The sequence below is a fragment of the Schistocerca americana genome, chromosome 3 (assembly GCF_021461395.2).
Source record: "Schistocerca americana isolate TAMUIC-IGC-003095 chromosome 3, iqSchAmer2.1, whole genome shotgun sequence".
Taxonomy (NCBI): Eukaryota; Metazoa; Arthropoda; class Insecta; order Orthoptera; family Acrididae; genus Schistocerca; species Schistocerca americana.
The window spans coordinates 567,831,646-567,858,624 of NC_060121.1; the positions used below are offsets into that span (position 1 = coordinate 567,831,646).

At 37.8% G+C, this 26,979-nt stretch overlaps 1 protein-coding gene across 4 annotated transcripts in view; it reads left to right on the forward strand.

The window, feature by feature from the left end:
• The window catches only part of LOC124605803 (Ca(2+)/calmodulin-responsive adenylate cyclase), a 353,810-nt gene that overhangs the window by 278,693 nt on the left and 48,138 nt on the right, over positions 1 to 26,979 (forward strand). For 3 of the 4 annotated variants that reach the window (XM_047137705.1, XM_047137702.1, XM_047137703.1), the window contains 3 exons: positions 2,204 to 2,328; positions 5,297 to 5,471; positions 13,479 to 16,143. In XM_047137705.1, coding sequence (XP_046993661.1) covers positions 2,204 to 2,328; positions 5,297 to 5,471; positions 13,479 to 16,143 — 2,965 coding nt within the window. The remainder of the gene's footprint in view (positions 1 to 2,203; positions 2,329 to 5,296; positions 5,472 to 13,478; positions 16,144 to 26,979) is intronic. The other variant, XM_047137704.1, reaches the window with a different exon arrangement.

A 26,979-nucleotide genomic window follows, 5' to 3' on the forward strand; every position in this document is an offset into this window, starting at 1 on the left:
GATGTTCATCTTATATCCTCCCTTCAAGACACCATCCACTCTGTTCAACTGCTCTTCCAAGTCCTTTGCTGTCTCTGACAGAATTACAATGTCATCGGCGAACCTTAAAGTTTTTATTCCTTGTCCATGGATTTTAATACCTACTCCGAATTTTTCTTTTGTTTCTTTTACTGCTTGCTCAATATACAGATTGGTCAACATCGGGGAGAGGCTACAACCCTGTCTCACTCCCTTCCCAACCACTGCTTCCCTTTCATGTCCCTCGACTCTTAATAACTGCCATCTGGTTTCTGTACAAATTGTAAATAGCCTTTCGCTCCCTGTATTTTACACCTGCCACCTTCAGAATTTGAAAGAGTATTCCAGTCAATATTGTCAAAAAGCTTTCTCCAAGTCTACAAATGCTAGAAACGTAGGTTTGCCTTTTCTTAATCTAGCTTCTAAAATAAGTCGTAGGGTCAGTTTTGCCTCACATGTTCCCATATTTCTACGGAATCCAAACTGATCTAGTTTTACTAGGGCCGTGTTGCTGGAAAATCAAGTTTATCAGCGGAAGTGACGTCACGATAACAGGCGCGTGACGTCTTATCAGCGCTGCAGCTGCGCCACAGCACGTAGCGTCATTCGCTCTGCGAACGTCGAGGAGTGCGGAAGCATAGCTCTGTGTCTCGCTGGGCGTTGGCTTGCTACGTTCATTTGTGTTAACGTTCCACAGCAATGCCTTTGCGACGTGCATGGCGTCGTCGCTGGCGGCGCAGCGTTCCTGTTTATTGTTCTTTGAAGGCAATTGATATTGACTTGGCTGGTCAGTTTAATAAACAACAATTAATTGGAGGTCCAAATGTATTTCGTGGACTCAAATTGAACTTCACATGTGATGTACAAGCTGTGTTTGGAGGTAGTACATGGCTGACACTTGCAGTTGTGTGGGGCAATCATTGTGATTATGGTGACCTTGAAGCTTTCCCAGATGCAAATATTCTTACATGGAAGACATGGAGCATAGCAGAGACAACTGGACTGTTAGCTAAAGTGCCATATGGTACACTAGTTCCTGACATTGTTCCCACACTGCAGCTTACATGGATTGAGGGTTTGTGTCTTGGTAGTGGTGGAGTGGGCTAGGGAAGAAAAGAGGTATGGGGTAGGAGGGTGGGAGGCTTGGGGAAGGGAAGCTGATGGTTAAGAGGGAGGAGGCGGCAGCAGGTGCACAGTATATGAATATTAAGTTAGTTCAAGGTGGAGGAGGAACTATTGATTTCGGCTGCTTTGGGACTTCGTGCAGAATCAATGATGTTTGAAAATGTGTGCTGGACCAGGATTTGAACCTGGAATCTCCTGCTTACTAGGCAGTTGCATCAACCACTGCACCATCTGGCCAGAGTGTTTATTATAATTGCACGGACTACCTCAATATGCCTTCCGGCCAATTCACATTCCCACCTAGCACTATCTATCCGCAGTGTCCGTCCATATCCTCCGCACTTTTTACATTGAGATTCTCGTAGCAGGTGCAGAGTTGATACTCTTCTGGCTGCAGGGATGGACACTTGTGCGTGGCACATGATGATGGATGGGAGTGGATTTGGAGGTGAGGAGGGGAGGGGGAGGGGTGTGTGAGAGAGAGAGAGAGAGAGAGAGAGAGAGAGAGAGAGAGAGAGAATAGAGGCAGGGGTGATGGTGAGGAAAAACCAGATGATTTCATAATCCTCCAGGCCTAAACCTCCGATAGCCCTGCCCTAAGCGCAAACCTCCCTCCTATTCTTGCTTCTTTCTCCCATTGTCCACTCCATGTGGCACAACCCTATATTAATTGAAGCATTCTATACTGTTTTTAACAACTCATAAGTAAACTGCCCCTTTGAACCGAACTTAGACTTCAGGCTATGCTTCACATCAGACTGCCACCAAATCTAGGAATTCAGTTTCACATTCATTGGCTTTGCCAACTTGCAACCAACCCCAGTGTAGCCATAATGGTGAGAGATATATGTATAATCATATATTGCCCGTAAGTGGAGTAACACTAATTCTGCAACATTTAAAATTCTTTTCATGTTTTTACTTCACATACATTGAAATGGCTATTGGATTTCTGTCAAAAATCCATGCTGAGAAGGAAGGAGAGGAGCTTTCAGCTAATTGTTGTATGTATTTTACACCTCTATTAATACTATACTTGCACCTGATTTCCTTACTGCAGGTATCAATATTGGACCTGTGGTGGCAGGTGTAATTGGTGCTCGGAAGCCACAGTATGATATTTGGGGGAATACAGTGAATGTTGCAAGCCGCATGGATTCAACGGGCTTACCAAATCACATACAGGTATTTTATTGTAATATAAATTGCATGTGTATCTTTGTTGATTGTGTAAGCAGATATTACGGTAACATTGGGGAACATGTAATCCTACCTCCTGCAGAATCCTCACTACCACTCATCATGTTCTGTAGATCCTGTCATGAAGGGAAAATTTCAGCTTTATGGAATGAATTGAGAAAGAAAGTACACGTAGTGGCAACTATTAATAAAACATTAACATCATTCTGGCTGTGCAATTTGTAGAGGGCCATAACTACCACAATTCTTAAATGATTGTTAATAAACGACTGCACCGAAAAGGGAAATTTATTTGAGAAACCCATAAGACTACAGAACAGACAGAACTAATGGCAATAATTTACCTTCAGGTTGAGAAATGTAAGTACTGCTGATAGGCACATTTAAAAGTTGAAAAAATTATTGATAGTTTCAAAGTGAGGAAAGAGGTATAGGTTAGGGAGAAAGTTAGAGAGAAGAGGCAGATCAATCAGACCCCAGGATGAGAGAGGTCAATCTCAGTCCATTGGGTGACCTGCCCCTCTTCCCTTCCTGAGGAAGAAATTAACAGTTCTGAAAGCTAAAATTAGTTTTCTAATTTGCAAATGTGTGTGTTACCAGTACTTGAATTTTGCCTTGTTAAAAGAAGTACTAGAGACAAACTATTTAATTTGTGTAATCGACAGTAATTTTAGAAAAGGATTTATACCATAGCTTTTGATGAGATGATGTGGCTGCTAAATTTGGAACACCTTAAAGCAAGAGCAACCATAGAATCTCTAGACACCTGTATGTTGAGAGTAGAATTGGAGAAACCTGAGCACAAGCCAGAACACGCCTGCAGTAATTTTATAGAATATTTATTTGATAAAATCACAGTAAAGGCTGCAGCATATATTGGGTTGGTGCCTAAGTTCGTAGAATTTTTCCATAAATTTAATAAACACAGTAGGTACACGTAACAGAGATTTATCAATAATATGTCCTCCTTCCTTATTTACAACAGTCTAGCAATGGTGGGGTAACTTTTCAATTCCACAATTAGAAATCACATGACTTTGAGGTGAAGAACTCGTCAAGCCATGTTTAGAATGAATTTCCATCCAGGGAGGTGGTTCCTTGGAGATTATTGCATAGAGAGCAGAAAAGGTGAAACTATAACTGCACAAAATCAAGTGAATAATATGGGTGCAGAATGACTTCCCAACATAGCTCATGTATAGTGTTTTTTGTCAGCCTAGCAGAATGTGGGCAGGCATTAATGTGTAGTAGCATCACTGGACACAGTCTTCATGGTTGTTGTTGTTGGACAGTTTTTGATTTGTTGACAATAAATTTCAGCAGTGACAGTTACACGTCTGGAAGCAATTCATAGTACACCACACTGTTGCTGTGCTACCAGATATTTAACATTACCTTTTGTGGATGTGCACAGTTGTTTGTTTGAGCAGTAATCTTTAACCCGATCTCCTGAAGTACTGGAGCCACTGAAGAAATCAAAGAGAAGGAAATTTTGTATCTGATTCACTTGCATCAATGCTGTAGAATTATCAAATGCCCTGTATCTAAATAGTCAGTGAAGAGATCTCGTATTTCTAACTTCTCTATTCTCCTACAAATCAAGTTGCATCCTATTCTTCCCACAAATCGAGTTGCATATTCTTAATTTAATTTTATGAAATAATTTTTACTGTGTCAGTAACATTTTGCTAATATTTATTAGCACAACATGTTTTGACAGCATGCTGCTATCATCAGATGCACTGCAGTTACATGTACGTTAATCTGAAGTATGATGGGGATTATTTTCTGGGTGTGCCAGTGAGGGTATGTACCAAAATTTAATAATTTTTCCTGGAAATTTATTTGTCTGCAACACAGAGCACAGCAATGAATACGCCACCTTCACTTTACACTTGCACATTTAGATGTTTGCAAGACAAGTTTCCAGCAAAAATGGTTAAATTTTGGAATATTATCCATCTGGCATATCTAGCAAATAATCCTCATCACACCTCATGTAGATGAACATCTAACTGCAGTGCACCTAATGATGCCAGCACACTGCCAAAATGCGGAACAGTAATAAAAATTAGTAAAAAGTTAGAGCAGCAGTAAAAATTATGTCATAAATTTATAATACAGTCATTGACCTCACCCAGTTCCATACAACATGAGTAAATTTAAGCCTTAATCTAAGAGAGAATTTAAATAATGTAAACAGCACAGAATTAAAATTGTTATCTTGTTTATTATCAAAGTTCTTGTTGCAGCAGACCTCAGACAGAATATATAATTTCTTATATAAGTAAGAAATGCATCAAATTGCAGAGATTAATTATTCTTACTTTTTATGAGATACTTCAGAACTAAGTGAAAGTTGAACGCTGCTTACCAGTGACCTCTTCATGAAAATACTGACAAAAATTATAATGGTTAGTTGGTGTGTACTCTTAACTTAATACAATCAGTGGTGTTGCAAAAGGAGGTGTGAGAATGATCATCTGATGGGGACAGTGTGGACTACATAATATCGAAGATTTTGTTCAACACTTGTAACCAGTAGATTCACGATATTCAGAACATACTTTTACAGTTACGGCAGCAAGGAACAATGGTGAAATTTTGACGTGGGAATGAGGCAGCTGACAAAGTGGTAAAATTGTGTTGTGAAGAAAAAAGTCTAGCAGTATGTGATGTAATCCTTTACATAGTTGCTACACTGTTAATCAAGAGTCATGTGGCAGTTGGATAACATATGGCTGGATATAAAGAGCAGAGACATATATCTTGTAAAGCTTACAATGAGGACATTGGCTACTTCTATCAGGGTTCAGAAAATAACTAAGATCTTCCAATGCATCACTGCATTGAAACTTTATTGTATTTTCTAGATGTGTTCCACCTATATGTGCATGACTTTGTTAAGTTTCGAAACACTCAGAAAATAATTGCAAGAATTAATTGCTTGTAGGTAACTGAAGAAGTTTATCAAGTACTGAAGAATTACCCATATGAATTCCAGTGCCGTGGTAAAGTAAAAGTGAAAGGTAAAGGTGATATGACAACCTACTTTCTGACAGACCGTAAGCAACCTGGAACAGTGAGAGTTGATGATCTCCCAAGCCTCAGAACTGGTCCTAGTTTGGGTAAGGAGACTTTTCTTTGGCATTGCACAACATGATAAACGTGTATTTGATAAGAGTTGTTAATACATCTTTCTCTCCATTTCATCCTTTTATACCATTTCTTATTGCTAAGCTTGTGTTTTTGTCTATAAAGTTCCTGTCGTTTCAGCTTTTAAGTGTTGGTTTAAGACACATCTCCAGCTGTGTCTGTACGATCATAAAATATTCTAATCCAAAATTATGTGAATTGGGTGCATTTAAAAATCCATTTTATTGTTCTTTATAACCTGTGCATATAACTTTCAGGATGACTTTTGTAATTTGATTATTGTTCATGACTGATTATAGAACAAAAATTTTGTGAATAGCCTCATTAGTTAGTTCATAAGGTTGCATGGATTATTTGCATGGAATATCAAAATCACATGAGATGGGTATTTACAGGCTTCTTAATCTAATTTTTAATTAAATATGGCAGCATGCTATTTGTGTGTAAGTTTACAGAACAGTAAAAAAGTTAATTTAACAACAGAAGGCCGAATGTAATTCCTTTGGACTGTAAAACAAACAAGTTATAAATAAAAAATTAGTATGCAATCAAAGGAATTTAGTCAAAGAAAATTATTTGGCTTGCTTTTCAATTTGGTATTAGCATTGCATGATACTTCTAAAGTTAAATTAAATTATGATGAAGGGCAACATTTTTCTTACACTGTATATATTGACATAGTTGTTCTTCTAAAAAGTGCAGTCAGTTATGAATAACAAATTCCTTTAAAGACTATATGTAGTACAATACTGTACTGGAAATGCTCAACCCCTTACGCAGTTATAATAAAATCTTATTGGACCTATAGTTGTGCTAAGTTGTTCAAACCTCAAGTTAGCAGTTACCACTCAGCAATTATTAGGATGTACTTGGATGAAAGTGCATGATGTTTGAACTACACAATGTGGCTGGGAATGATTAGATTTTATGAAATTGTATCATTATGACAATGTTCATTAATCCTTAAACAGATGCCACAAGATGACCATGAGCAAGCATAAAATATTATTAAGGACTGCATGATCTTGTGCAATGGTAACTTTCTTTGTAAATGATTAGTTATCGGACTATAGAGCTCTGGAATGTTATTCACTGAAAACAAGCAAAATATTTTATTTAAGTGATTTTCTCTGAGACTTGTAACAATGTGATGTCTTCCTCATGAACTTTCCCATTCTAACTTGCCAACTACTATTAGTGCAGTTTCTTCCTCCACATTGTCCTCTGTCTTTTCTGCTGTTCATTTTTAATTCTTTCCCTCTTTCTCTGTTTATCTCACATTGTTCATTTTCGTATGAATTTGTGAATTATCACTGAAACTTGGCCATTATGGCAACCAATGTGGTTGTATGATCAGGTGCAGCCACATTCCATTTCAAGATAGTCTGCATTGTTATTTCACAGTGCAAGCATGGAAATAGTAGCAACAAATGTTTGCAGTGGCAGGCATGATGGATTACTATTAACATATTAAAAGTATTGATGAAGATATAAATGACAGAGTGAGCAGAGAAGCAGCAGTGTGCTTCCTAGATGAATAAGCTAAGTTAAATGACTGTTGTGCAAATTATAGCAGATGATATTTGTTGCTGAGAGAAGTAAGATACCATCAGATATGGTCAAGTAGGTAATCAAAAAGTATCCTGTGTATTCGATTAGGTTTCAGTAGGTGCCAGAAAAACAAGCAATCATACATGGAGATCAAATCCTAGTTACAAAGGGAGCATTTTATTTCACTCATTCATTCCTTCATACATAGTGTTCTATAATTCCCATAAGGAAATAAATCCTTCAGGAATTTGGTACAACAGAATCAAAATTTCCAGTATTTTATCTAGATCAGATGTGGATACATGTTTCCTAACTCTGACTAAATGCTGACATAGTGTCATTGAGACTGAAGTATTGACGGACAGTAGTGCTGATTGAGGTTCATTATATCTCTCTACATGTGAGAGTACTTTGATGTACAAAGTGAGGGAATTTATAGTTAAAATAATAGTATGTTCAGGACTTGCCAGTGTCATCTATTGGAGCATGAAACGGAGTTGAGAACTGTAAATATGATTATAGACATTCCTTGGTGGAATATAAATAATGGAAGAAGTAGAGATAACAATTCACTGTATAGTTGAGGCAATGAGTTGTTAAGTCATGAACAGGATTGAGAACTTTCCTGAGCTTTTGGACAACTCCTCCATCATAGCTAACTGAATATTTTCGGCTTAGAAACAGGCGGTTCGGGCAATAAGTGGTGAGAGTTCACGAACCTCTTGTTGACCTCTGTTCACGAGTCTGGGTATTTTGACATTGGCCTCTCATATGTATATTCCTTATTGTCGTTTCTTGTTACCAATATTAGTTTATTCCCAAGAATAAGCAGCTTTCACTCGGTTAATACTCAGCAGAAATCAAACCTGCAGTTGGATCAGACTTCCGCAACCCTTGTGCAAAAGGGTGTGCAGTATACTGTTGCATCCATTTTCAATAAGCTGCCACTTGAATTCAAAAATCTTATCTGTAATCCACGCGCTTTCAAATCGAAACTGAAGAGTTTCCTCATGGGTCACTCCTTCTATTCTGCCGAAGAGTTCCTAGAAAAATTAAGCTGTTTCTTATTGCATTGCTGATAGCGTTTACGTAAACTTATGGACTGACTTTTTCCAGGTTCATGAACATTTATTTTTATCTGTTATTGCTTTTATGTTGTAATTTCATGTACTGACACGTTCCATGACCTTGGAGATTTGCTCCTCAATTTGGTCCTATGGAACTTGACGTGTAAATAGATAAATAAATAAATACACATAAAAATGCATACACCTGCACAGCTGCAGAGCCCTGTCAGTGTAATTGAGGTATTAACATTTATAATAATTTTTGAGATGGGTATGTATTTCTTTCACTTGTTCTAAACTTTACTAAATTGACAATTTACCACTTACTCCTGAGTGAAATAAAATTATATGTTAACAATCAAGAGTATTAGTTAGAAAAGCTATGAATATAAATCAATAGAGAAAGAGTTAGAAAGCTACAATGAATTTTTTTCGCGTTCAATGTCAATAATGTCTTAATGTACAGTTGGGGGGGGGGGGGGGATGAGGAGGGGGTGAGAGAGAGAGAGAGAGAGAGAGAGAGAGAGAGAGAGAGAGAGAGAGAGAGAGAGAGAGTCATGCTCACTGAATTAAATAAAAAGAGCTGGAAATTCGCTCATTAAAAATTCTTTGAATAGTCACTCATTTGGTGTAGAAATTTTAACACAGAAAAGAAACAGAAATAAATATTCAGTTAGCTGATGATACTCACAAGAACAGCTAAACATTTTAAGCATGTGTATTTCAAAGATGATGATTCCAGTCTGCAACTGTATTTATTTAGTTCTTCTCACAATTATTGTTTTAGGAAGGTGTGTTTCACTTATCTTTATGGCACCAGTTATAAACCTTTCTTTTTTGTTAATGAAATGCTTAATTTGTAGATTTTTGTTTAGTTATTTATTTTTATGTTTAAATTTTGATATAATCTCTTTCAGTGTTCTGTGTTGTCTTTACCTTGTTTTTGTATATTTTTTTAAGTTATTGTCTTAGTTATTATTGTCCCTCCTATCTTGTCTGTTTATTGAGAGTATCTTTTATACAGCTGCTATTGCTGAGGAGGTTGCCATGGTCAACTAATATGACGTCACAGTGTCATCTGCTCAGGTTTGATCTCACTTGAGCATGTTACAAAATTTTGCTACTGCATTCAGTGATGCCTTGCATTTGTTTGTGGTTAAGGCTCTAATACAAATAGTATTTTTTATCATAGATTAGTTAACCTGGACTACAGATTGAAACCAGTGTGTAGAAGTACTAATTATTGCCATCGTTTGTCCAGTCACATGTTTATAAAATTGTACAGCTGTGCTGGAATATGTTGTAGCTCTTAGGAGATGACGTGGAAGTAGATGCTGGCTTATAAATTGGAGATAATGTTTGAAGATTTATTATGACAATTGCAGATTAAATCAGTTTGATGTGCGAGCTTCTGAATTTACCCTAGTCAGGATCTTGTGTACCTCTAGGTAGTTGGTTATAAGGCATATCCACTAAAATGCAAATCATCCTTCCCACAATTCTCATCCTCCCCATCTCTGCAAGCTAGTTTATAAAAGTAGCAATGCAAGTGTTAGAGAGAATGCTATGAAAAATGATAAAATATAAATGGAGACAGTATGAATGGACAAAATTATTAAAAAGGTCCAAAAGATAAAATGGCAGATCTTGGAAAATAAAATTTTCGACTACATGTCCAAATAAGAGCAATTTCATTACACTAAGTTTGTGTCATTATTATTTTTCTACTGTCACCATTACTGTAAAGTGCTTACGGTGGTGATACAGTTCCATATGATACTAAATAATCCATCACATTGTAGGAGTAGAACGCTAAAAAACCAGAGTTTCATTATGAAACTTCCTGGCAGATTAAAACTGTTTGCCGGACTGAGACTAGAACTCTGGAACTTTGCCTTTCCCGGGCAAGTGCTCTATCAACTGAGCTACCCATGCACGACTCACGCCCCGCCCTCACAACTTTACTTCTGCCGGTAGGAGACGAGATACTGGCAGAAGTGAAGTTGTGAGGGCGGGGCATGAGTCGTGCTTGGGTAGCTCAGTTGGTAGAGCACTTGCCCGCGAAAGGCAAAGTTCCCGAGTTCGAGTCTCAGTCCGGCACACAGTTTTAATCTGCCAGGTAGTTTCATATCAGCGCACACTCCGTTGCAGAGTGAAAATCTCATTCCAGAGTTTCATTAGTTCTCCATAAACAATATTTGAGATACTTTTAAGGGTGTTTGGTAGATATACAAACTCTTTCTTAGGTTTGTTGTGAGATTTTGATAAGATAGAGGGGGACATTTGCATGATGAGTGTCTGTGACTAGTTGTTGGGCTTGTAGAACAAGAAACATCAGCTTCACGCTGCCACATCTGTCTGAACAGTAGTGCCAATGCTCTCAAGAAGACCATAGCAAATGCACTGCTTCACATATTCAACTTTTGTTTACGGAATGCCATGATATCTGATATAGGCATATCTAACAGATACTTATAGAATGAAATGACACATTATATCACAGACTGAACAGAACATAAGAGGGTTGAATGAAAAGTAATGCATCCACCTTCGTTAATTTGGTTTGGATGGGAATATTTTAATAAATCGAATGCAGAAATAATCCTTAGAATCTGATCTTTAATTACCAATATTCACTTTGCCACATAATCACCAGCCTATTGGATACATTTCTGCCAACGATGAAACAGGTTTTCTAAAGCTGTTACGGAAGAAGTCAACACTCTGTTTCTGCAACCACAGTCTCACAGTTCTCTCAATGTCTTCATCAGAAGTATAATGATGTTCTTGCAGCTTGTTTTTCATTATCGGGAACAGATCTAAATCAGATGGTGCTAAATCTGGACTGTGTGCAGGATGCCGTATGGTACTGAGATTCAGTCTCTGAAGTTCTGTTGTGGTGGCATGTGAAGTGTATGGTTTGGCATTGTCATGCTGCAGGAAAACATTTCCTTTTTCCTTTCAGACCCTTGTTAGCCGTCGTTTCAGAGTTCACAGCATTGTGATGTAATGCTCTGAATTTATTGTTGTTCCATGATCAAGGAAATCAACATGGGTAACACCATCTGCATCCCAGAACACTGTGGACATGTTTTTCAAGTTGAGAGCTGCGTGTTGAATTTCTTTTTCTGGGGTGAGTCTTTGTGTTGATATTCTACAGACTGACGTTTCATTCTGTGATGAATCTCCTGTGGGGTGACACCTTCTGCTGTCAAGAATTAAATGACTGCACATTGACTGACCATCTGTGCTGGGTTCCATACTTTACACTGTAACAACACAACTGTTCAATTCTAAGGCTTCCCGCCAACTGGAGCTGAAGAGAAGAGTCTACGGAACAAGCCAGTACCTGCTGCATACCAATGCTGTCAACTGTTGAAGAGTTATGAAGGTGGACACATTACTTTTTAGTCGACCCTTGTACATTATTTACATTATTCGTAACACACGTACTACATTTGAAAAATTTGCTCATAACAGTAATTTTGTCATTTTGGGTGTTTCCAATAGCTGTATGAAAGGTAGGTGTGTATGGTGGTGTGGGGGGATTGCGGGGGGGGGGGGGGGGGGGGGGGGTGCAGCATGCTTGCGTGCTTTGTTGTTGTTTTTTTACTGACGTTCACATTCCAGCCTTTGGTGAAATGTTAGAAATTGTTTCGTAGCTAGTCATCAATCATCTTATGATTACCTTGGAAATTTCTTAATATTTCTCATTCTTTACTTTCTTAAAAACAGATTATATATGTATTATTTTACCTTCAGTTTCTTTGTGAATATCTCTAACTTGCATTTTACTCCTGAACCTTCATCAGAATACAATGTGACTCTCATAAAAATGAAGCCAACACACACAATATTTCTTGCTCCATTAGATTAAAAATTCTTCCTTTGGCTCTATATGTGGACTTTGCTTGAATCTCATAGTTGCAACTGTATGATAATCCCCATGCTGTCTTCATATCTGTTATCTATTCCCATCTCCCATTTTTGCAGTGTTCTGTGAATTATGGGGAGAGCTACTCACATTTTCTAACTAGCAGTGCTACTTCAGATTCGTGAATCGTTTCTGTCATTACTGATATATATATCAAGATTTTGTAGGAGAGCTAAAGTCTCTTTTAATGAAAAAACTGTAGCAGAAATGTGTTGCCTGAAGAGGGCTCTAGAACTTCCTAATGCATGAAGCAAAAGGACCACGAGAACTGTGTATGAAGAATAAGCTACATCAACCCATTTACTCAGATGTGCCATTTTTGTTGCCATTTTGAAGATATGTTATGAATCAGTGAAACTAATAGTTTGTGTCAAGTTTTGTCTTAATACACTGAGTTTCAGTGCAATTAATTTACATTGTTGGCACTGTAAGTTTTGTTTTATGCAATGTTAACAAGTGGGTCAAATATAAGACTTTTTCAAAAAACCAATGAACTAAATAAAAAACAAAGATTACTTATATTTCCATACAATGTTCAAATTTGGAAGTATATTAACAGTCCTTTTTTTATCAAACTAGTTATATTTACAGCCATTTGTACGTGACTGCTCTCTGTGTGCTTATTTATTTATTTATTTATTCTCTTTTGCCTCACATTTAAAAAACCAAAATAAATAAAGTGTCTCTGCATGTTAACTATGGACTGCAAGAGGGTTGTTTTAAGCTTCTGAAACACATTTCTTCCAGTTTAGTATTTTTAATAGAACAATATTAGAATTTGAATTGCCATAATGAGGAAATAAATTTTGGGTCGGTTATTGTTATCTTTTGTTGTGATAGGTAATATGTTCCGCCCCACAGGAAACTTCACTGTTACTTCTTCGTGTAAGTTATCAGTCAGAAAAACAACTCTATATTCAAACAAGAGCTATCACTAGCACTTTATTACCTGGTAAACTTGTTTCTGTTGGACAGGGGCAGACACTACTTCATAGGTCTGTTTTTGGCCTCTTCGTGTGGTTCTGTGTTGTAATGTTTGACAATGTTCCAGTTTAGTACAAAATATTCATATCCACTCCTTTTGTTCCTCATCAAATGCATGATCCATTCACCACATGTGTGTGATATCTTTTGAATCCACTTGCTGAGATGTACACTGAGTGAGAATAAAGACAAAAATTCAGGTTTATATTTGACCCACTACCATATGTTTAATTAACATCAAATTTTACAATACAAACATGTGGTTGGTTTAATATTTAATTTTAGTGTATGAATGGAACTTTTGTAAATAATTTAGATAGATGTGATTTCTTTGTAGAAAAATGTTGCGTGAAGTTTCGAATGAATGTAATGTTTCAGTTTTGCTTGTCTCTTATCATCATTCTCATTTCTAGTCATGCTAATTTATGTTTCTATTTCTCTAGGAAACATGTATGGTGGTGTAGCAACACCTCTAGCTCTTGTGCACCAGATGCATCAGGGAGGATCAGGAGATTCTGGCAGCCGAGCTGGGAAACCACCAAGTCACAGAGTCGGAGGCAATGCCAGTGAAGGGTATTCAATGAGGAGTGCTCCACGTTTGCCACCCTTGCGAGAATCAGGATCTGGATGTGGACCGGGAGCTGGTGGAGAATGTGAACCCCTTCTTCCACCTTCTGCTGGAGCACCTCACAAGATAGTGCCACGACAAGGGAAGAAATCTAGGAACAATAATTTGGATGATGATAGCAATTTGCCTCCACCTCCACTACCTCCCCATAACAAAAATTTCCAGCAGTCGGGCACGTCTTCCACAAAAGTTTCACAGCGGTCTGCAGAGGTCACAAAATATGCTCCACCATGGCCACGTGGTGCAAGCGGTAATGGTGATGGTGGAATTGTGGTACGCCATGGACCTGTAACAAATGGTTCTGGTGGAGTAAGTGGTGCAGTGGTGCGTGCAGCAAATCCACCACATCCGACAAGGGACTCGAATGGAGCTGAACTCAAGCCATACTTAAAACCACTTCCAAAACCTCCAATGAAAGATATCTCTGCCGGCAGACATCGGGGTCGTACTGTAATTCCACCCCCACCACCTCCTCACCATCAGTTTCGATACAGAATGGAAGAGCCAGCTGCAAGAACAAAATTACGCAATAATCCACTTCAGAGACATTACTCAGATGAAAGTTTACAGGGTGCCAGTTCCTTTGGTTTATATTTCTCGAGTCCCCATCAGCAACAACATCGCATCCATTCTTCAGCAGATGAAATAAGCTCACTTAACCATTCTCCTAGCATTAGTTCATCAGATGAAAGTTATAGTCGAACTACAGATGCTGATGCTTCTCCTTCTCCATCACCGCCTCTTCATGCAGAAGTTTCTGTCCAGCAGTGGTTGTATCCATCAGACATTCAAGTTGATCCTTCTTCTTCCCTAGAGAATTCCCCAAGAGCCTCAGTAGATTATATACCTGGTCAGTGCTTCCTACCTAGTAGTTCTGCTGTTGTAGGTGGAAATCATAATAATAACCCTGTGTCTGGAAAGATTCCTAGTGCTCCCCCACTACACGATATTCCTCTCACACAGAACCTCTCATCCTCTCGCAGCTTCTCTCCATCAAGTCACCATCAAGGTAGCAAGTCCAGCAGGAATAATTCTTCAAATAATGGAGGGTCCTCCACCAGCAAGAGAGACTGGAGTCTGTCACCAGGTCGCCATCGACTTGACAATGGCAGCTCTACCAGTAACTCTAGAAGAAGTAATAAATCGTCTGTTGCAACCAATACAGATAATCTTCCCCCCGCTACATTGTTGGCTTTAGCTGCAACTACAAACACCATGGATTCATCAGCCTGTTGCAGTCCCCTTCCATCAGCAGCAGATGGTCAAGAGTCATACCGTGGTGACAGCTGTGGCAGTTTTGAGTACATCGGACACCGTGGCCAACGTTATCCGGTGCGGGACAAAGTTGTGCCTCACAATGTACTGCAGAGTTCTGGAAGCAGTGGTCAGGCTGTCCGTAGTGCAGTGAAAAGTGCAAAACAAGTCCATAGTTTAGACAAAAAGCTAAGTGCTTTGAGCAATAGTAAAAGTGATAGTGCATCAGTGCAACGAGATGAAAACTTTTTTTGTAAAAACATTGCATCTCATTTAAGACAGTCACCTATTGTGGAGAACTCTGATATTAAGGAGTCCATGACTGGTTTTACAGACGATGTGGATGATGATGATGACAATGTTTCACACATCACATCTGCCAGTGAAAAATCATCGAAAAAGGATGGTTCTAGTCAAACTGACAGGAAGGATGTGGGTCACAAAATTGCTCGTCATCATAGTGCATCTTCTGGAGGTGCTAAGAAAGGTGATTCACATTCACCAATATCTTCAGTGCCTCCAAGCAGTGGGAAGTTCCCTTCAGTGCCTCCCATTTCTAAGTACCATCACAGTGGTGCGGACATTGTTAATAAGATACCAAACTTTGAGCGTGAAATTCAGAAGCTATTAGAGGACCAAAATCTTTTGAAGAATATACCTCCTAAACCAGAGAAAAGTCACCAAAATAAAGAAATAATATCACTAGAGGAGTTAAAGAATGTCAATCAGGTTTTAGCTGAATTGGGCCAGTCAAGTTACCTGGAGAGGGATGCCATGGTTTTAGGAAGGTATGTAATAAACCAGGCAGATGTTAGCATTTGTAATAATAACAATCTCAGTGGTCAACCTCCAAGAGAACAAGTGGGTTTAGCTGCCATACAAGAACTTGCAAGAAGGCAGCAGGATGAACTGAATAATATCACAGATTCTAATGACAATGCATGTAGTTGTCGTGTAGATTGTAAGTTTGAGGATGAAAGAATGCCCACAAAAAGAACAAGCAGCAAGGAAGGTTCACTTAAAAGGGGAAGAAACATTATCCCAATGACTGAAAGTGAGATTAATCAGGAATCTCAAAAAATCCAGCGCCATGTGCCTGTTTCTGTGTCCCCAATACAAACTGGTTGCAAATATCCACTGACAGCTCCAGGTGATAATTTCAGCAGTTGCAGTCAGCTGGTCAGTAAGGATAATAACCAGGGGGTTCATCGTTGTTCCAGTTCCAGGTAGGCCCCCATTTAATCAGAAACGAAAGTGTAATCTTTTCTCTTGACCAATACTAACAGCCAAATATTGAGGCATGTTCTTGCTTTTCTATTTTAATTTCTTTAACTTCATCTTTGTGGAAGTTTACTAGTATATATTCATTTTACTAAAATACTAACATAAATAGCACCAGCACAACCAGAAGTAATGCAGCACAAATGCAGTTTTATACAAAAAGTACTGATTATGTATTTCTAATGAAATTTCTCTAGTGAATTTAACAAAAGTTAAAAGTAAATTTCGTGAGGAGTAAGTGAGTAATACTTGAGTCTTACATATGACTTATCAATGAGAAAACATTGGGATTGTTTGAGTTCACAAGACAATAATCCTCTCATTCTTAAATTACCATACTGATGAAAAATATCAAAAGTAGTTTACAGACTGGAGCCTGTAAATCTTGAAAATGCTAAAGGAAAGAGCTTATGCAAATAACAGCACTTACTTGTTTGAAACTATAGATAATTTGGAAATAGCTGCGCAGTAAACGAGTAAAATGGGTGGTACTTGGACTAGAAATTGGAGAGAAAAAAGCATGTAGTAGCTAAAAGTGCAGTCCCTCTTCTCTGTGTGTATAGTGTATATCTCAAAGCATGAATTGTAGCTGTCTTTCTCTTTGATAGCTATTTGTATACTTCTGATTCTTCTACTTTCTCTGTGACTGCCTATGTACAAACTTCTATATTTATAAGCTTCACAGGAATTCTAAATCATATTAAATAGAGTAATTAATAGTGTTGTCTGTGGGAAATATGGCTCAAGCTCATGCGCTTGCCAGAAGTATTACTGTGTGTCAACTTCACACAGTTGGTAAGGTCCCATATGCCATACAAATAAAACATGTGGAAGCATGGAAGACTCCTTAATTATCAACACAGAAACAATAAGTTCTGTAAACAGTCATTTTTATTTTAAAACTTCATTAATCATTTCAGAGTGTTGTTCCTTCATCACAATGTGGATTGAGTTACTTATGCTACACAATACATTTCACTTAGTTTCAAAAAAATCTTTTACCAACATGCAGACAAACTTTCAGGCACCATAAACTGATTTTCAGAACTGTGTTTTGTATTATGTCCCCAAATTTATTGAAAGTGATGTGTGTGTGTAATAGTACTGATGTCTTAAAAATACTTCCACATGCTACCCGTGAAATCAGCATAAAAATAAAGGTTTTCATGTTGTATTAACCTATGTTACACTTTGATGAGACCAACTCTGGAAAAACAGTGCAGATCAAACGTGAACATTACGAGCCACACTCGTGGGAAAGAAAGTTGGGCCAACCTATTTTGTTTGCATTGGATATGGCGCTGTTCAATGCGTGTATTATCCAAAAAACACCCAGCCAGAGAAAGTAAATATATGTTCATTACTGAATAAATACAGCAGAGATAATATTAAAACAAAATCTCCAGTTGCCAGACTATGAAAAGTATGGAAAACCATCACTAGGTGAAACACGTCTTCGACTCCAAGCACAGTTTTGTGCCCATTGCTGAACACATATCAATCTAATACCTAAAAAAGATTTTAAAAAATAAAAATGGGGATTTGCAAGTTTGCATGAAACGCAAAGTAGGAAGTGAAACAACATGTGGATGCATGGAGTGTGGAGTGGCGTTACATCCACCACAATGCTTTCAAAATGACCATGCAATGCAGAACTTCTAAATTTTAGAGCTATATGCATTTTTCTATCAGAAATTCATTCAAGAGTAGCATTTTTTCTCGTAGCTACATTTTTTGTTGACAATATCTATGTTTAGGCATCGTAGTGTTACATTCCTTCTAAAGTCACACTTGATGTTCTATTAAAATATTATTTATGTGTTTAAATTTAAATTTATATTTTGAAATGTTGTTTGATAATTATACAACAAAAATATATAAAAAAAGGGACAAGAATTAAATTAGCATTAACATCTACAAGAACAGTATTACATGAGACAAATGAACTTGTACCTGCATAATAGGTAGCTGCAAATCAGGTTGTATTGCGATTGTCTTGTGCATCACGCTGGCTCATTTTGAATACATCATCTGTAATCACTTTGGCACAGATTTCATCAAACTAAATGGTACTGAAGGGGGCTAACATTAATTCAGTATATCTCATGACCAAGGTATAATATTCCAAAAATTTGTTATGGAATTATGAAATAAAATAAGGCATACAAGTGTTTTGTATGCTTCTCAATACTTACAGTAATGAAGGATAGGATAAACCTAAAAACTGTACATTTAAAAATGTTACATTTTTTCAGAGCAAGCATTTTGTGCAAACATGAAACTGAAGAATTCGAGTGAACAGTTGTAATTGTGAGGAAAAATCATTGAGTTGTCTGTCTTCAGTTGATGAGAAGAACCACAATGGAAAGAGAACTCAAACTTCCATATTTTACTATCTTCCAAGGTACTAACACAAATCATTTGTTCCACTCATAAACAGTTGAGTCTCACACAGAATTCACTTCAGGAATCCACCCACAGACATGGTCTTGTGAATGAATGTTGACTATAGCAAAGCTGTGTTTATGATCAAAATTAGTGCAAGCCTTGATGTAGAAGTGGGCTGCTCAGTGCGGGAAGATGCAAGGAAACGTGCATGTACACCGTATATAAGGTCATTGTGAGTGAAAAATTGAGAGTCAAAATAGTATCCAAATCAAAATTGAAAACAGGACAATGTCAACAACACAGTGGACCATGTGTGAAAACTACAGGTGTTCTACTGTGTCCATGGCTCATTCATAAAGATAACTGCCTAGAGCAGTTGTTAACTCAGATTACCCCTTCAGACACAGGTGATATGTGGAGTGCTGCATCCCACTATACAGTCTATAGCCTGTATTCCCATATTGCTGTTGGATTTGTAAATTTTTCTGTTTCATCATTGCTACACAGTGGAATAAACAAAATGTTTTATCTTTTGGTCTCATTTTCAACTTAAGCAAAGTTACTGCTTCACTCCCATAGTGTTGTCATTTTTTCCTAATTTACATTTACATTTATACTCTACCAACCACTGTGAAGTGCATGACAGAGGCTTATTCTAAAGTCTTGCTCGGTTCTTTCAATTTGACATCTGTCATTAATTTTCCTACTCAGGTAGTAAAGGACAGCAGCACATTGATAGATAACACCTTTATAGACCAAGATAGGTTTAAAAACATAAATTCTTGTCCTGTTGAGAATGGCCTTTCTGATCATGATGGTCAGCTAGTTACAATATGACATAGCTCCATTCAATAATTCAAAACTAGCCTCCAAAGTTGTGCGTTCAATTAATGACTCAACAATTAGAAATTTCAGAGAAAATCTTTAGCAGTTAGACTGGGATGAGGTGTACAAGGAACCCTATGCTAATTTAAAATATAACTTATTTCATGATACACTTGTAAGAGAATTTTAAAACTGTTTCCCCAAGAAAGTAGTTAAATCTAATTATAAGAAACCATGCAAAAAACGTTGGCTTACTAAAGGAATAAAAAATCTTGGAACCACAAAAGGGAACTGTATCTAACAACAAGAAAGAGTAATGACCCAGAAACAGCCAAATATTATAAAACCTACTGTGTTACATTAAGAAAGGTTATTAAAAAGTCCAGAAGCATGTACATCATGTCTGAGATTAATACCTCTGATGACAAACTCAAAACAATTTGGAATATTATTACAAGGGAGACCAGGCAACCAAAAGTACAGGATGATGGCATCACCACCAAAGCAAATGGAAACTTGATAAACAACAAGCTGGAAGTCGAAAACATTTTGAATGATCATTTTTTAAATGTTGTAGAGAAAATAGGATCTAAATGTTCATTAGAAGAAGCAAGGCAGTTAATGGAAGAGGCCTTACCCACACCATTTGATACAATTGAAATTCCAACCACCTCTCCTTCCGAAATTAGGACGATAATAAACTGTCTCAAGAATAAAAGCTCACATGGAATTGATGGCATTTCCAGCAGGATAGTAAGAGCTTGTTCCCAAGAAATAAGTGGGATTCTTAGCCACATATGTAATAGATCTCTGAAGCAGGGTATTTTCCCAGATAGACTGAAGTATGCCATTGTTAAACCACTGCATAAAAAAGGGGATACATCCGATGTCAACAACTACCCCTCAATCTCTCTTCTGACTACCTTATCCAAAATTCTTGAAAAAGTAATGTATTGCAGAGTAGCTTCACACCTTTGTAAAAATAAAGTTTTAACAAAATGTCAGTTTGGTTTCCAGAAGGCTTTTCAGCGGAAAATACTATATATACTTTCACTAATGAAATATTAAATGCTTTGAGTAACCGGAAGTCACCCGTTGGGATTTTTTGTGCTCTATCAAAGGCTTTTGATTGTGTAAATCATGGAATACTTCTAGATAAGCTCAAGTACTGTGGTATGAATGGGACAGTGCTCAAATGGTTTAAATCATACCTAACTGGAAGAGTGCAGAAAGTTGAAATAAGCAGTTCACATAATATGCAAAAAACTGGTGATTTCTCAAACTGGGGAACAATCAAGATGGGGTACCGCAAGATTCGGTCTTGGGTCCTCTGCTGTTCTTAATATATATTAATGACATGCCATTCTATATTCACAAAGATGCAAAGCTCATACTTTTTGCCAAGGATACAAGTATAGCTATCACACCCAACAGACAAGAATTAACTGGTGAAATTGTAAATGATGTTTCTCAGAAAATCATTAAGTGGTTCACTGCAAATGGGCTCTCATTAAACTTCGACAAAACACAGTATATGCAGTTCCACACAGTAAATGGAATGACACCATTAATAAATATAGACTTGAATTAGAAATCGGTAGCTAAGGTAGAATATTCAAAATTTCTAGGTGTATGCATTGATGAGGGGTTGAACTGGGAAAAACACACTGAAGATCTGCTGAAACATTAGAGTTCAGCTACTTATGCTATTAGGGTCATTGCAAATTTTGGTGATATACATCTCAGTAAATTAGCTTACCACCCTTATTTTCATTCTCTGCTTTCGTATGGCATCATATTCTGGGGTAACTCATCATTGAGTAAAAGAGTGTTCATTGCTCAAAAGTGTGTAATCAGAATAATTGCTGGAACTCATCCCAGACCATCCTGCAGACACTTATTTAAAGAGCTAGAGATCTTCACTGTAGCCTCACAACAAATAAATGTGTGTGATATATATATATAAAAAAAAAACAAAGATGAGGTGACTTACCGAACAAAAGCGCTGGCAGGTCGATAGACACACAAACAAACACAAACATACACACAAAATTCAAGCTTTCGCAACAAACTGTTGCCTCATCAGGAAAGAGGGAAGGAGAGGGGAAGACGAAAGGAAGTGGGTTTTAAGGGAGAGGGTAAGGAGTCATTCCAATCCCGGGAGCGGAAAGACTTACCTTAGGGGGAAAAAAGGACAGGTATACACTCGCACACACGCACATATCCATCCACACATACAGACACCTGGTGTCTGTATGTGTGGATGGATATGTGCATGTGTGCGAGTGTATACCTGTCCTTTTTTCCCCCTAAGGTAAGTCTTTCCGCTCCCGGGATTGGAATGACTCCTTACCCTCTCCCTTAAAACCCACTTCCTTTCGTCTTCCCCTCTCCTTCCCTCTTTCCTGATGAGGCAACAGTTTGTTGCGAAAGCTTGAATTTTGTGTGTATGTTTGTGTTTGTTTGTGTGTCTATCGACCTGCCAGCGCTTTTGTTCGGTAAGTCACCTCATCTTTGTTTTTATATATAATTTTTCCCACGTGGAATGTTTCCTTCCATTTTATATATATATATATATATATATATATATATATATATATATATATATATATATATATATATATATATATATATATATATAAAATGGAAGGAAGATCTCTAGCTCTTATATATATATATATATATATATATATATATATATATATATTTTTTTTTTTTTTTTCACTTATGAAATTTGTTATTAACAATCTGAACGAATTCATAAATAATAGCAGTGTACATGGCTACAACACTAGGAGAAAGGATGATCTTCACTACTCAAAGTTAAATCTAACTTTGACTCAGAAGGGGATAAATTATGTTCCCAAAAAAGTCTTTGGTCACTTACCTAATAGCATCAAAAGTCTGACAGATAGCCATATAGCATTTAAAAGGAAATTAAAAGGATTTCTTAATGGCAACTCCTTCTACACACATTAGATGAATTTTTGGATATAGTAAGTGGGTAATTTCCCCAACCCATATAAAAAAATTAAAAATATTAAGTGTCATGTAATATTTCGTGTAATGTAATATTTTGTATAGACACCTTTTATTAACCTGACACGTTCCACATCATTACGAAGTGTCGTATTCATGATCTATGGAACAAGTACTAATCTAACCTAATCTAAGACAAGATTTTAAATATGCCATATGACTTTCTACTCCTTAAAATTCTTCTGTGAGCGCAGCTTTTGAAATTATCAGCAGTATTCAGTCTGTTTTCATCTTGGCCATACAGTGTAGTTATTAATCTGAATGAAAACGGAAGAATTATATAAAAGGTTGAAATGTATTCCTGAAATTTCAGTATTTGAAATTGTTCTTCATCGTCATACATAAATAGTTAGTCATTAAGTTTTAATCAACACCTTTAAAAAATTATGTAATCAGTTTTGTGTTGTTTGCAGATACATGTCTCCAGTCATGATCCACACTGAAATCCCCACACCAAAGAACCATAGCACTTCACTAGAGGAGCCAAAACAAAACACTACATCCCCTTGATAAAGTGAAGTATTGTGTTGTAATTAGTTTTCAGCCACAGCAGAAATGTTGCAGTTCTGTCAGGCAAATCCAGATGGCCAAGGAAGTCATCTGAAATGGCCTGACACAGCTGCTGGAAACAAATTACCCTATGATACTCAGCTTCATCAGTGGCTATGCTATTTTATTTACAGTTTTCCTAGCTGTGTGTTATGGCACTGTGGTACAGGGATTCCATCATGTACCAGAACTGCACACATCTATCTACAAACAAACAAAAATTGAATATGAACATTGTTTTTTCAAGGTTATGATTAAAATGTAATGATTACTCTTCATAGTGAATAATAGTAGTAAGCTCATGCATGTTAATGTAACAAAAAAACGAGTGTGTTTGGTAATAACAGTGTACCACTTGAGTCACTATTCATATCGCAGGGTAGAAATTATTAGAGTATGAAAAATATGAAATTGAACTTTTATTAATACTGGGATGTCAGGATTATGTAATGATGAGGGAACAAGATGATGTGAAATTTGTGATCATGTGATTTTAGCATCTGCTGCACAATGTGACATATGCTGACATGAATTGTTTGCCATCTAGACCAACCTGAGAAAGGAGAGCAGAAACAACTCTATCTTATGACAACGTGGTGTATGAAATGCAGATGAATGCATCTTCCATCTGGTTTTTATTTAGGAACATACAACTTAATTTCAAGAAGTGGCGGCAGAACACACACATAAAAGAGGGTGGTAGTTAGGCAAGCTTTCGAAGCCAGTGGTCCCTTCTTCAGGTAGAAGGGTTGAAGGGGAAGGGAGAGGGGTGAGGGAAGGGGACTGGAGAGGTCAAGGAAGAGGGTTAGATTTCAGGGAAGTCACCCAGAACTGCAGGTCAGGGGAGACTTACCGTACAGGATGAGAAGGAAAGACTGATTGTTGGAGACTACATCAGATGAGATTTGAAAACTTGAGAGCTTACAGGTTGAAGACAGGGTAATATTGAACACAGGGATTACTACTAAAACATAGTGAAACTAGTTAATAAGAGTGAAAAGCTAAGTGCATTTTATGTAACAGAGGTGGAGGGGGCAATGAAAAATAGATGTGTAAGACAATGAAAGATGTAGAACACTAAAACGGAGTGAAGAAAAGAGTTGTTACTTTGAAGAAATGCTGAGATGGAAGAAATTAATGTAAATGAAGGACAGGTGTGTGATGTTGTAGTGCTAGTTCCTACCTGCAGAATTCTGAGAAACTGGTGTCTGGGAGAGGAATCCACATGGCATGTGTGGTGAAACAGACACAGAGATCAGATTGTCATGTTGTAGAGTATGCTCTGCAAGAGGATATTGCTTGCTGCCAGCACACACACTCTGCTTATGCTCATTCATCTTAATAAATAATTTGGTGGTAGTCCAACCAATGTAAAAGGCTGAACAGTGTTTACATAACAGCTGGTATATGACACATGCTGTTTCACAGGTGGCTCTCCCTTCGTGATATTAAATGTTTTGCCAGTTGCCATCAAGATCCCATCCCTTGATTCAAACTGACCTGCAGTCCCTCCTTAAAACCTCAGGCCCCTCACAAAGGCTAACACTTCAGTCCATGGAATTTCTTACCCCACCCAAACATCATCCTGGCTGTCCTGTAGTTGATGGCTTCAAAATACCCACTGGACTTATATCTGCCTTAGTTGATTAGCACCTGCAACCCATAGTAGAAAGACTCCTCTCCTATACCAAAGATATCAACTATTTCCTAGACTGTCTGAAATCTGTGCCCATCCCACTCTAACCACACACCTTGCTTGTCACCATTGATGCCATCTCCCTCTATACCAACATCCACCACGTACATTGTCTGTCTGCTGCTGAGCATTTCCTCAATCAGTGCGTACCAGATTCCGAACCTATAACATCCTTCCTACTCATCTTAATCAGCTTAATACTTACCAACAACTACTTCACCTTGGAGGGGCAGACTTACAAACAGATCAGGGTTACGACCATGGGGACCAGGATCACTTCTTCCTGAGAGCCTTTTGATGGGTCACTTGAAGGGGGTTTTCCTGGGATCCATAAGTCTTCAGTACCTGATTTGGTTTAAATACATTGATGACATCTTTACTATATTGACTCATGGTGAGACTGACCCATTGATATTCCTGGAATCTCTGAATATCTTCTCCCAATTAAATTTCGCATTGTCCTATTCTGAATCCCATGCCACTTTCCTTGATGTTGATCTTGTCTTCACTGAAGGCCAGCTACACACTTCTGCCCTCATTAAACCTACCAACAAACAACAGTACTTACATTTTGACAGTTTCCATCCTTTCCATGAAAACGTTCTCTCCCATACAGCCTTGGCACTCAAGACAAACGTACTTGTTCGGATGCAGACTCTTTACAGCAGTACACCACCATCCTCACCTCGGCCTTCACTGCACACAATTATCCCACCAGCCTAGTTCAAAAGCAGATTTCCTGGACCATCTTATCCAATGGTGGTACTGCTGATCTCTCTAAAAAAACAACTTTGGAGCACCCTACTGGTGACTAAATATTATCCTTGTGTGGAATGTATTAATCAGCTACTGTGACTTCCTAAAATCATGCCCTCAAATGTGATTCAGTCTGTCTCAAATCTCGCCCACCACATCTAGAATAGCTTTTCATCGCCCTCCCAACCTCCACAATACCCTTGGTAGACCGTATGCTTCTTCTGCACCCATCTCCCTACCCTATGGTTCCTACCCCTGTGACTGTACTTGCTGCAAGACTTGCCCTATGCACCCTCCTACTACCTCCTATAACAGCCCTGTAACTGGCAAAACATATACTATCAAACAGAGCTACCAGTGAAATGACACGTCATGTACCAGCTGTTATGTAAACACTGTTCAGCATTTTACATCAGTAGGACTACCACTAAATTATCAATTAGGATGAATGGGCATAGGCAGAGATTGTACATTGTCAACACATAATATCCTGTTGCAGTTCATGCTCTTCAACATGACAGTCGTGACCTAGGTGCCCGTTTCATCACATGCGCCGTCGGGATTCTTTCCCCAGACACAATTTTCTCAGAACTCCGCAGCTGGGAACTAGCACTACAACATGTCCTTGATTCTCGCCACACACCTGGCCTTATTTTATGTTAATTTCCTCTGTCTCAGCATCTCTTCATAGTAGCTACTTTTTCTTCACTCTGTTTTAGTTTTCTACATCTTTCACTGTCTTACACATCTATTTTTCACTGCCCCCCCTCCAACATCAGGTATGTACAATGCACTTAGCTTTTCACTTTTATTAAATCATGCATGATGCTTAAGCTATAATCTCTTTCTTTCATGTTACCTTGCCTTCCACCTGTAAGCTCTCAGGTTTTCAAATCTCATCCAATGCAGTCCCCAACAATCAGTCTTTCCTTCTCATCCCGTGTGGTAAGTCTCCCCTGACCTGCAGTTCTAGATGACTTTTCCAGAATCTACCCCTTTTCCTAGACTTCTACAGTCCTTTTTCTTCGCCCTTCTTTCTTCCACTTCAACCCTTCTGCCTGAAGAAGGAGCCACTGGCTCTGAAAGCCTGCGTAATTACAACCGTTTTTTATGTGTGTGCTCTGCCGCCACTTGGTTAGTAGAGTTTTTATCAAGCCAATGAAATTATTTTGTCAAAAACTGATTGTTTTCGCTGTTAATTTCAAGAAGGTTGTTTTCATGTATTGCTGAATGGCCAAAGAAAAATACCAGATGTCTAGATTGACTGTGTCATTGTGTGCTCTCATTTTGTGGTTTGTCTGTGAAGTGGATCACTTCTTTATTGAGTTATTTGTTGACAGCGTGTTGAACTTACATCCATTAGACCTTAATGTAATTTGTTCTTGGTATCTATTCTATAAATAATATCTCTTAGCTTGTAAACACAGGTGGCACAGTATGAATAGTTTAAATGTATAATATAATGTATTCATTAATTGTATAGTTGCAAACACTGATGGCCAAATAAATGTCGTTATTGATTGCATCT